The 13,024-nt window shown below is 39.8% G+C and overlaps 1 protein-coding gene across 6 annotated transcripts in view; it reads left to right on the top strand.

The window, feature by feature from the left end:
• The window catches only part of FAM168B (family with sequence similarity 168 member B), a 38,464-nt gene that overhangs the window by 13,953 nt on the left and 11,487 nt on the right, over positions 1 to 13,024 (top strand). For 4 of the 6 annotated variants that reach the window (XM_063442373.1, XM_063442370.1, XM_063442371.1 and 1 more), the window contains exons 4-6: positions 3,896 to 3,988; positions 5,792 to 5,934; positions 12,164 to 12,345. In XM_063442373.1, the coding sequence (XP_063298443.1) occupies positions 3,896 to 3,988; positions 5,792 to 5,934; positions 12,164 to 12,345 (418 nt within the window). The remainder of the gene's footprint in view (positions 1 to 3,895; positions 3,989 to 5,791; positions 5,935 to 12,163; positions 12,346 to 13,024) is intronic. The other 2 variants (XM_063442374.1, XM_063442375.1) reach the window with 2 other exon arrangements.

Genomic DNA, 13,024 nt, shown 5'->3' with positions numbered 1-13,024 from the left:
TTGAGATGTGTAGAGGGAAAACCCTTAAAGGATTTTAGGCCTGGGGTGTGCAGGAGGTCATTCCATAATTGTGGTGCTAGTAGGAAAAGGAGGATCGAGCTGCTTTCTCTTTGTATTGAGGTAGAATAAATAAAGTGCTGGTACTGGATCAGAGGTTATAGGAGGTGGGAACAGCTGGCGAGAGCATTCTACTCAGGTAGGGTGGGAGCTTCCCAGAAAAGCTCTTAAACATAAGGCTGGAAAGATGAAGGGTGCGTCTGGATTCCAGCGACAGCCAGTTTAGTTCTTTTAGCATGTCACAATGGTGGGTCCTGTAATTACATTGTAGCACAAAGGGGTAGAACGAGTTATACAATGTATTAAGTTTATTATGGTGGGTATCCCCATAATCAATGATTGGCATCGGTATTTGCTGTACAATCTTTTCCCTTTACTGTAGGGCTTATGCAGGATTTGCTAAAGGACAGAAATACTTTAATTTGATGTGACATACATGTATAACGTCTTATTTAACATACAAAATGTTGGCAATAATGTGTGTGCAATTAGTGCCGCTTATCAAAAGCAATTAAAAATATTTTTTTGTCCTGATTTGCCATGTATATAATAAGTAGGATTTCAGTTTATTTTGAAAGTTACAGGTCACAGAATACAAGGAGTAAAATAAAATTTCAGTGTGGAGCGATTTTTAGAATTTGGTATTTTTGTGTAACTGTCACAGAAAATACAATTGCCACATAAAAGTGTTTTATATAATGTAGGCATTACTGGCTCTTTACCTTTACCTTTGCCATTTTTCAACCAGTATATGTCAAAGTTTTGGTTAAATAAAATATTGTGTAGTTTACACATACACATTTTAACCAGGCATTATTCAAATCTGATACGTGCCACTGTGATCAAACTACCCACCCCCCAAGTTATGCTCTGCAAACTTATGAGTAAAACAATAACCCTAGTATGCCTTTGGCTATCTTGCGGAATTAGTGCACTATAAGATACCTGACTGTTTCAGTTGTTTTTTTGTTTTTTTTCAGTTCAAATTTTTATAGATGGATTTCATGTGCCTATCCTGCATTTTTTGGGCAGTTTGACATTTAAAATTACATCATAAATGCATACCATTTGTGAAAGACATCATTGGGTATGTCGTATGGTAGATCTAGAGCCTTATAGTACAGCCATTTTAACACCATTTTCTTTCAAAGTTCATGGCATTTTCTTTTTGAGTTTAAATTTTGTAATAAAATTTTGTGGTATATTTAAATTATTTTAACTGGATATGTACCGTAATAAAAAATCACTAAATTCTATTCTATATATCCTGTGTACAGAATTACCCCCTTTGTATACCCTTCTCAAGTTTTTGTAATAATACAGAGCTGAATTTATAACCTGCCAAGTGCAGTTTTTTTTTTTTTTTAATGGCAAATTGAAAATACATTTATGGTGTGTTTTGGGGCATTTTAGTACCTAACATATATTTAAATTACTCCATAAATATATACCTTCTGCAAAAGTGGACACCATTGGAACAATTATGTGATATATTTACCTATTGATGTACCCTATGGAGTCTTGTGGGTTTATTGAAGGGTTTGCCTACGGTGAGTCTTGCGGAATTTCCATAGCCATCATTGTGCGTGCGACTACAGCAGACGTCTGCTCCTGGCAGATGTGGCTGTAGGCACTGAAGAGGATGCACTGGATCAAGCCGGCTGCGAGGGACTTGTTCAGGTAAGTAAAACCTACCATCCTCTGCACCCCTGGGCAAAGACCCCAGAAAATTACAGAACTACTTTAGAATTCCTTTGAGTGTCTGGATGACCTTAAATTATTACTTGGAAAAGCTTTCCTGAGTTGAAAAACCTTTACTGGATTTTCCATATGATTTCTTACTTCTGAGAATGAGGGCCCACATCAGAAGTACTCCCCTCCAAATGCGTGGGGGACAATGTTGAGAGGCATTCATTGAGGTGTTCATATTCAGTATTTGGTATTGTTCCAGTTGTATTTAAAAATAAAAACATTTAAATAGTGTTTTTTGTTTGGCGGGGTAAGGTTAATACCCTCCTTTCTTATTACAAGAGTTGCAATAAGGTGCTACTGAGTCAGAAAGGGTAGATTCCAGTTGCATGTGACTTCACTATTGCCTGATTTGCACACAAATTCTGCAGAAAGGAATTTCATTGATTTCACGGACTTAATTTTACTGTGGGTTTTTACATATCAAAATGCATACATTTGTGCATAGTTAGTAATGGTGAATATCTCACTCCATGTGATTAGGATCTGAATAAATAGCCAGTGACTAATGTGAAGTTCATTGGGCTCTTCCTATTATGTACTGCATGCAAAGGAAATACATTTGGACGGTCATGGATAAGTTCTGTTGTTTGACATAGTATATCTAATATTTAAAAAAAAAAAAAAAAAAAAAAGGTAAAGGAACACTATAGGGTCAGTAACACAAACCTGTATTCCTGACCCTAGTGTTAAAAATGCTATCTAGCCCCCATGTCCTCCTAAATATAGTAAAATCTTACCTTCATTCCAATATGCTGTTGCTGGCTCTGTCCCTGATCTGCCTGCTTGGCTGACATGAGAAGTGATAATCTCAGCCAGTCCTATGGGAAAGCATTGGATTGGCTGAGATTGTTCAATTCTCATGATCTCTGTCAATGAGGCAGGCCAAGCGCACATTTAAACACTGCCCTGTCCAGTCAGCATCTCCTAATTGAATCAATGAATCTCTATGGGGAAAGTTCAGTGTGTACATCCCGCAATGCAGTGTGGGACCATGAAGAAAGCACTAGGAGTGTGCACACAATCTACACTTCATGGGAACTAAAGGTGAATGGTGACTTCCCTGGAAATTATTCCATTTAATAGAAGATTGAAAATCACGTATAAATTGCTTTTGTTTTCTTTCTTTTTCATGTGATGCACGGTTATGATTTAAACATATATATTAGAAATGTAGCCCTTGCCATCACAATCTAGCTCAGTCCAGGTACAGCCAGGGTGCACACTGCTTTGAAACAGAAAACATTTGTGGGTGATTTATCAGTGCTATAACCAGTATCCTTTAATTTTTCATCTGAGATCTTCATATTTGTTAAAATTTTCAAAAAATCATCTGAAATGTCTGCTTTTCTTTACCTAAAATCTGCCATTTTTGAAAAGCAAAGAACTCCTCCAAATTGATACATTTTGTCAAAATAGTGATGTTCTAGGACACTTTGATAAATCGCCTTCAGTGTTTGTTTCTACTCCCCTCTATGCTAACACTATGCTAACATGTGCAAAGGGCAGAGCTTATAACCATTGACATAATTAGACACTCCTAATTAGTATAGGCTCTTAGTTCCTAGAATAGAGGTGATGCCTGTAGATACCTACATTTCCCTTGAACATACTTATTTGTTAAATATAGAAGACAAATCTATCTGGGGATGAGACAGGTCCCCTTTAAGGCCTATATGCCAATGGCATAAATATAGATATTGGCTGAACATTTTTATTTATTTTTTAGTGAGATTTCTTTTCATCTGTTAAATTTGGCTACAACATACAGGTAAAATCCTCTGCATTAGAAAGTTAAATTCTTGGTATTTTTGCATGACATGCAAACATTATAAAAATGTGAAACTGATCTGAAAACCTAATGAAGTTAGAAAAAAAAAGTTTTTATAAAAACAGTCTCTGTATGAAACAACTAATGTGGCTTTCATTTATTCGTAAACCTGGATTTACAGATGCACAATTTAAAATAGTCATTAAAATCCTATTTATATTATAGTAGAAAACGGTGGCAAAAATATTTTACTGTAAACAGGTGAAACCCTCTTGCCCACTTACTAAAAATGAACTAAAATTCAACTTTTGTTTTCAGAGGTAGAACATCCATCATATATGTCTTCGGGTGTGCAAATGTTCATGTTCGGGCACACGTTCTCTGCTGCGAGAAACGGTGCAGTAAATTCAGGTACCTGCTTTGCTTAAACTGTATGTAGCCTTATTTATTGCTTTTCCTTGAAAATCCAATTAAAAAGCAAAATAAGTACCTGAGTGCTGTTTTCAGTTTGTCATCCTACAGTAAATGTTAATTTTTAAAATCCTTCATTTTACAATTCGGTGTGCTCAAAGAGCAATTCCAAGCACCATAACCACTACAACGGTATGCAGTGCTTATGGTGCTAGGAAGCGGTTTCTGAAAATCTTTAAGGGTTTTTTTTTTTCATTTTCTATTGTTTACAGACTGAGTTTCCCTCCCTGACACACACACACACTTCTGATATCTTTTATGAGAAGTATTGCTCCACAATTCCACCTTCCTACATCTTGTATAGTTCAAGTGCATGCATTTTTATAACCATAACAAATGTGCACGCGCACACACAGTATTTATTTTCTGATCTTTGTAGAGTGCAGAGGTGACTCCCAAACAGTCTTGATTTTTATGTTGCATGAGAACACCATCATTTTGGTGCCTAACCTTGGGTAAAAGTAGCTGAACATACAATTTCTTTGATTTTTTTTTTTTTTGGGGGGGTGGGGGGGGCAGGGGGGTTTGTTTTTAGGGGTTTTTTGGTCTGTTTTTTTGTTTTAACTTGTTAATCTGTGTAACTGTTGTTTATCCACATTTTGGAATCTCTAACCTCAATGTGGAGTAATTCAATGAACAACCCAAGCACCAAAATAACCTACAATCTTTCCAGCAGTTCTGGTACAACGAGGTGCGTTGTTAGGCCATCTGCATGCAAATGCTTTGAACTTAAGATGCATGATTGTATCTAAACCTCCGTTCACATTACTGTGAATGGAGCTGTTCGGAGGATACATAATGTCTTATGCACCAGTTCCATTTATTCAATCTAATATTTGTCTTTATTGCTGCTTGGTGACAAATTAAGAAAACCATAAACCTCCAAGGCAGTTTGTAGTATATGCTCAACAGCTATAAAATACATTGGAAGCATTCATATTTACTGAGCCACTGGTTTAATGAGAATTCCCTGCAGATGATGCAAACCCTTGAGATTTGCAGCACATGGTGAAAGTTAAAGTAGCTTTTTAAACATTATATGTATGTATGTGTGTATGTATATGTGTCTATGTATGTGTGCACACACTCGTAAACTGACACTTTATCTTAATCATTTCCTTACTGCTTTTCAACACTGTATGTACGAAAACCTTGAAAAATTGGTGCACACTCAGGACTTAGCCCAACAAACTAACTTTTATTTTCAAGTGGTGAAAATATCAATGATGAACGTTTAGGTCCCTCCATGGTCCTGCCTCAAGATATATCCTTTATAATTTGGGTGTCCTTTTAAGATCGTCTACATTTCTTTCTATTTTAATTGTTAATTAATTGAATTGAAAAATGGTTTGCTCGATAACAGCATTCAGTCAATTGATTAAACTATCTATTATGCCATGAAAGGCTTAGGGACCATTTAAAAAAAAAAAAATAATAAAAAAATACACACACACAAACATGCGCGCTAATTTTCAGTATAATTGTGTTTTGATCAGCATTGACGATTTGCCCTCTACCATTTTTTGCTATATGGAACCTCCCTTATTGTTACATGTTACCTTTCTAGTATTCACATATTTGTACAACAATGTCATCTCTAATGGGACATAGGACTAATGTTTATATTTATTAAGAAATGGGTTGACAATCTGTATTCTTAATTAACACAGTATGGATTCTGTCTGTGTGAATTTCCAGTGCTGAAAGCTGCATTTATTTATTTTTCTTCTCCCTTCTATCTAGGATACACACCTGGAACGCCATACAAAGTCTCCTGTTCACCCACCAGTGGGGCTGTGCCACCTTATTCCTCATCCCCAAATCCTTACCAGACTGCAGTTTACCCAGTACGAAGTGCCTATCCACAACAAAACCCATATGCACAGGTACATTTATCCCTCTGAAAATCTTTACCAGCCAAATCATTTTTGCTTTTTAAAATTAAAATCAATGCAGGATGCATCTTTGAAAGCATGCTTTTAAAGCCTAAATAGATGCTCCAGACTGGATTTGATTGTGTGTGAATCGATCTATACAGGAGAGAGATGTCTATGGGATATATAATTTTTTTTTTTTATAATTTTTTTTTTTTAATTCTTTGAATTATATGGTTTCGCATATCAGGACATAACCTCAGATGAACACATGGCCTTTTACAGTGTCAAGTTTTATATAACCAAATTGAAGAAGCCATGTGTGGGGAAAAATGAAGTACACCTGTACTGCTGCCATAGGATTTAAGGCAGGTGCTGCTAATCATATGCACTTGATTAATTGATAATCCGCTAGATTGACCACCTCTATAAAAGCCAAAGTTTTAGCAGTTTGCTGGTCTGGAGCATTCAGGTGTGTGTTAACACAATGCTAAGGAGGAAAGACATCAGCAATGATCTTAGAGAAGCAAGTGTTGCTGCCTATCAAAGGAAGGGTTAAAAGCCCATTTCTAAATATTTAAAGTCCATCATTCTACACTGAGAAACATTATACAAAAGTGGAAAACATTAAAGACGGTTGCCAATCATCCTAGGAGTGGAGTGGCCCAGCAAATATATTCCAAGGTCAGATCAGGCAATGCTCAGAGTTACATCGAAGACTCTACAAGCCTCAGCATGTTAAAGTTCATGATAATACAATTAGAAAAACACTGAAAAAATATGGTTTGTTTGGAAGAGTTGACAGGAGACAGCCTCTTCTCTCTAAAGTTGGCTTAGGTTTGCAAAGTTGCATCTGAACAAACCACAAGACTTCTGGAACAATGTCCTTTGGACAGATGACACCAGACTAGGCATATGTGGCCACAATGCACAGCGCCACGTTTGCCAAAAACTAAACACCGCATATCAGCATAAATTCTTCATATCAACTGTCAAGCACTGTGGTGGTGGGTTAATGATCTGGGCTTGTTTTGCAGCGACAGGACATGGGAACCTTGCATTCATTGAATCCACCATGAACTCCTCTGTTTACCAAAGTATTCTAGAGTCAAATGTGAGGCCATCTGTCTGACAGCTAAAGCTTGGCTGAAATTGGGTCATGCAATAGCACAATGATCCCAAGCAAACCAGCAAATCTACAACCGAATACCTGAAAATGAAAGAATCCAGGTGTTACGATGGTCCAGTCAGTCCAGACCTCAACCCAATAGAAATGCTTTGGGACATTAATAGAGTTGTGCATAAACAAATGCCAGCAAACCTCAATGTACTGAAGCAATCTTGTAAAAAAGAGTGGGACAAACTTCCTCCACAATGATGTGAGAGACTGGTCATACAGAAAATGATTACTTCAAGTTACTGCTGCTAAGGGTGGTTCTACAAGCTATTGAATCATAAGGTGTACTTAGTTTTTCACACATGGCATCTCCATTTTGACTTTATATTTGTTAAATCCCGACACGTTTGTAATATGTCATGTGTTGATCAACCATAGCATTTAAAGAGGGTGTACTTTCTTTTTCCCATAATTGTACATGCACACTTGGAATATAGGTAGAGGGAAGCAGCTTTGGGGTAAAATAAAACCTGCATCCTTTATTCTAAACAATATGCTCATTTATGGAATATCCCAATATATTTCAGATATTGGTTTTCAAAGGGATTACTTTATAGACCTGAACCACCACTGATTTAACCATAAGCTGACACGTGGCAGCACCCATTTAATTTAGCCCTTTGTGTAAATGCAGGACTGCAACTATATAAATGATCTTTAGTGACAAGGAAAAGTTGGAGACTAGAGTCTGTAAAGGAACGGAGTGAAATTTGCATCATTCAGATTGTGAATTAAATTATAGATATTATGCTAAAACATTAACTGAAAATAATGAAACAAATATACATGAATTTCCTGCAATTTTGCAGGTTCTGCGATTACTTTATCAAACCAGTGGTTTTTCTCTACACTTTCTGTGGCACTCCTGAGCCTATTCCCATTAGCAGTGTTGTAAAGTAACACATGTATGTGGAGTTGTTCAGGTGTCCTTTCTTCTGAGGGGAAAATAGACCACATTGCGGGGAGGGAGGGTAAAGGGGGAGGAAAAGAGTGGGCTTATGGAACAAAATCCATAATTTGTATTAAAGTGTGTATGTATATTTTGTATATGTTTATATTATGTGTAATGGTGGAGAACAATTGTGATTGAAAACCCCTTCCACCTGAAGTCTTTGGATAGCTAATACAATGTTAAACAAAAATCTGCACACAAAAGGCCTATTTGAAAAAGTCAACTCATGAAAAATAGGGGCAAAAACAAGTGTTGCATCTATAATTTTATTCAGTATATGTTGGATACTTGTAAAATAAAAGCTTTAATAACTGCAAGTGTGTCTCCTCAATTCTGGATTTGCAGTGAGGGAAGTCTCAGATTATTTTATAAAATACCGTAATACCGTATTTATCGGCGTATAACACGCACCTCATTTTAAGAAGGAAATTAAAGGAAATTTCCCCCCTCCCATAGTGTCCCCCCCCCTTTCCATAGTATTCTCCACCCCCTCCCATTGTATTCCCCCCCCCCCCATCCCATAGTGTTCCCCCCCCCCCCTTTCCATAGTATTCTCCACCCCCTCCCATAGTGTGTCCCCCCCTCCTCCCATAGTGTCCCCTAGTGCACTTTCCCTCCCCTTGTCCCATAATTACTTGCCTGTCTTGAAGCGTGGGCCGGCTTCACAGCGCGCACCGTGGTACAGGAACTTCAATTTCAGTTTCCGGTTTCCGGCGGGACTGAAAGGAAGTGTGCACACTTCCTTTCAGTCCCGCCGGAAACCGGAACCTGAAATTGAAGTTCCTGTACCGCGGTGCGCGCTGAACACCGGCCCACGCTTCAAGACAGTTAAGTAAATATGGTATATCAGCGTATAACACGCACACCATTTTCCCCCTATTTTCAGGGAGAAAAAGTGCGTGTTATACGCCGATAAATACGGTAAGTTATGCCTTTTTATAGCACTTTCAAAGGACAAATCTGATTTAAAAAAACAAACCTATAAATTAAAAGTGGAGTTGAGTGGTACTTGGAGTGTATTTAAAGGGAAACTCCACTGCCAAAATAAAAAACTGTTTAGTATATATACCCCCAATAAAAACTTGCATGCATTTAATTTTGCTTTATTTTTTTTCATTGGAGTTCTATCTACAAACGGCATGCAAAAACTACTTATCTTGTCTGCTGCCTTTGCAAACCTCCCCCCTTCTAACCCAGTCCAGACTTTCTGTAGCTGTCCAATTACTACTTAGTGCAGTTCAATGATAAGTCTTTGCAAGGCTTGTGGTCTGAGCAGTTCTTGAGTTTTTCTCTACTGAGTTAAACAAACCAAAAAGTAACAGGACCGGTTGTCTGCTAGAGAAGCTAGGTGGTGTAACCAGTACAATTTATCAAAGTGTTAATTTCTATTGAAATCTGCACTCTTTCCAAAATGGGGGTGAAGGGGATGGGGGAGACACTCTTCACCCATAAAGCTTTTCAGCAAGCTAAAGTGCTTTAGGGGTTTGGAATGACCCTTTAAGGGAATACTGCAAGCACAATCTCCACTAAAAAGCACTGTAGTGGTTATGGTGCCAGGAGTGTGCTGGAATCCCATCACGATATGGTGTGAAACTATTTTACAATAGAATAAAATCTTACTTGGGATCAATCAGACACAGCTCCCCTCTTGCACTACTTTCCATGGAGAGGCGGAAGCTCTCTCCAGGTGCAGGGCTTAGTTCCCCGGCTAATGCTCTCAGGAGAGCTAATGAATGTTCCATAGAATCTTCCAGCTCTCCAGCGTTAATGGTGGCGAGGAGCAATGACTGGTAAACCCCTAGGTAAGAAGCAAAACAGTTTAAACTGTTTTGACTTCTTACAAAGGTGGTGCCAGTGCACTCCAGGCACCATATCCACTACAGCATGTGGAATGTTCCTTTAAATATTGAATCAACGGGGGCGGAGATTGGGAGCGAGACGAGACAGACGCCATTGCCAACGGCTGCCGACACTATTTTACAAACTAAGACCTCTCACAGGAGCCCTTCACCCTCCAAACCCCCCACATCAACCTCAGGAACCCTTGCCGCGTCGATCGATGCCTTTTATGTACGCACCGAAGCAGACCAAAGTGAAACGCAAGCCCAGGAGCCTGCGCGCCCTCGGCCTTCCCCTGCCTGGAGACTTTCCTCCTCGGGTCACGTCTGACCGACCTTCCGGCTGTCACTGGGAAGAACACAGCCCCCCGCTGCGATGGGGAGACTATCCCAAAAACCTCAGCCAGGTACTCCGGCCAATCAGGGGGATATATGGACACTACCACAGCGCCAAGCGTGCCCCAAGATGGCTGCTGCACAAGGCCCAGTCCCCTCTGTTCCCTCTCCACATCCAGGCCAAGCCACCGGAACAGCCTGCACCTCGGAGCTCCCAACTCCCAGTTACTGCCACATCAGATGGTTCTGCTACAAAACAAGACCTGCAGAATATGCTGCACGAATTTCAGAAAATCCTGGCAGCAGAGCTAGCACTTCTCCATACAGGTATACAGCAGGTCACAGACGGTGCATACAGCAGCGGGTGCCATGCAGAATGGAATGGCTACAATGAACAAAACAATCCTACAACTACAATCCACCCAGCAGGCATTTTCACTGCAGCTGTCAGCCCAAGAAGATGGATATAGACAGAACCACATTAAAATCTGGGGCATACACGCAACAGTAACTGTTGAAGAAATGCTGCACTACATCAGAAGGCTCTTGGCCTCCATACTGCCTTCGTCGGTAGCCAAAAAGATCACCCTGGCAGGGCTATACCGCCTCCCTACAAGGGCATCACCAACAACACCCCTGGATGGGGATGTAATCCTGTGCTGCTCCTTACCACAGGAGAAGGCCCAAATCATGGCTGCCCTGAGGGGTCGGACCCCACTCATGTTCAAGGACTCTAACTTATCCTTTTACCAGGACCTAACCAGAGCTACACTTCAGTGGTGCAAATCACTGAGTCAACTTACAGGGCACCTGCGCTCCGCAGGGGTGACAGATGTGCGGCACCAAGATCTCTAATCGTCACCCACGACGGGACAACACACAAACTCTCCTCCGAAACTGAGACTCCTGCACTCCTCTCCGCACTGGGCCTCATGGACTCAACACCCACTACCCCTTGCCCAGATGCCTACCCAGACCTGGGACCCAACCCAAGTGGTGCCATTTGCGCCTAGAAATGGAACCGGAAACACTGCGGCCCCCGACTGAGGAGGCAGGCCACGACCCCAAAAATCGGCAGCACAAGCCACAGCCCAAGCTCTTTGTTTAGGTTTATGATTTTTACATGTTCACTTTGTTCTTTTACACCTCTTCCTCATTTCTTGTTCTAGAGCACCAAATTACACTCCGCAACTACGGGGAGACGTCTACCAATGGCGACCCCCCTGAATATCATGACACAGACCACCACCAGTCTCTCAACCCATGCCAATCTAAGCTAACACAAACACCCCCCTTCCCCGACCGTCCCCCTGGTCAGGGACGACCACCCCTCACGAGTAAGCCCTCAATAGATCCTAACTACCAAACCTTCTAACAAAGGCGAGACCCTTGTAGGGCAAACTCCTAGTCAATATGTCGACACAGGCATCCAACCAATCTCCTACAGATACCATCTTGTACTGCACTACCTACAAGTCAGCAATCTTGCATATAATACATCTATGTCCTGCCTCCGACCACACATATGTGACTAAGCTCTCCCTAGGAAGACTCCTCACGATCTCCTTTACATTAAAGTAATCAATGTCTCTCATCATGGTCACCTAGGGTCATAACCTTTTTATGTATTTTAAAAAATGTGCAACCTAGCCATGACACCTATTGTTTATTGTTACGTGTTTCATTGACGCACATGTCACATCATGCTATTACTGTATCATATGCACAACGAAAATAAAGAATAATAAAAAAAGTATTGAATCAACCTGCTTTCATATTGATTTATTTTTACCTACCTAGTACATTACTTTTGTGTAATTTGTCTAAACTGTACAAAATGTACATTTATTTGCTCATGCACAAACACCACATATTGTGTTCGGTAATGCATAGTTACAAAAAGTGAGCTCTCTGCTGATTGCACATTTCTCATTACAGCAAGGAGCATACTATGCACAGCCTCTGTATGCAGCCCCTCCTCATGTAATTCATCACACTACTGTTGTACAACCCAATGGAATGCCAGCAACAATGTATCCTGCTCAGATCCCTCAGCCTAGAGGTAATGGAATGGCCATGGGAATGGTTGCTGGGACCACAATGGCGATGTCTGCAGGTACCTATGACTTTTTTTGTGCATATCTTAGATTACTAGCAAACTAGACGTTCAGTTTTTAAACCAATATATGCAGATATTTGACTGTTCCAGGAAAAGTTTTCTTCATAAAAGATCACAACACTATAAGAATTAAATTGCATACAGATAAGTTAAGAATTTAATGTTTTGTGGTGTATTGCAGAAAAATGCTCTGCTTAACAGAACCCATTAATCTCATAAGATATTGCCTATCAGAACATGGTAATCTGTGTTTAAAACTAAATCATTCTTTTTAACCTTTGCTTGTTTGATAAAAGCATAAGTTAAAATCTTGTTGAAACCTCAAATGTCCTGACCCTTTCACAATGTACACCTTATGGCTTTCTGAAATGAAAGATTGGGGCAACCTGGTCAAAGGGACATTCCACTGCCCAACTCTAAAAATAAATCACTGTTTAGTAAATATAATCCCAATAAAAGATATGTCATAAATGTGTTTATTTATGGGTTTATTCTAAAAATAGGGTTTCTTGTCTGCAGCCTTTGCAAGCCCTCCCAAATTATCTGTGGCTATCCAATCACAGACTTTCCAATGCCGCTCAATGAGAAGTCTTTGGCAGGCAGTTGTTTAGAGCAGTTGCCTGCCTCTTGATTTTAGGTCCCTTGAGCTAAGCGACCAGGAAGTAACAGGACAGATATTT

Source organism: Pelobates fuscus, chromosome 2 (assembly GCF_036172605.1).
Source record: "Pelobates fuscus isolate aPelFus1 chromosome 2, aPelFus1.pri, whole genome shotgun sequence".
NCBI lineage: Eukaryota > Metazoa > Chordata > Amphibia > Anura > Pelobatidae > Pelobates > Pelobates fuscus.
The sequence above is the reverse complement of the archived record's forward strand: the minus strand, read 5'-3'. Positions and strand labels throughout refer to the sequence as shown.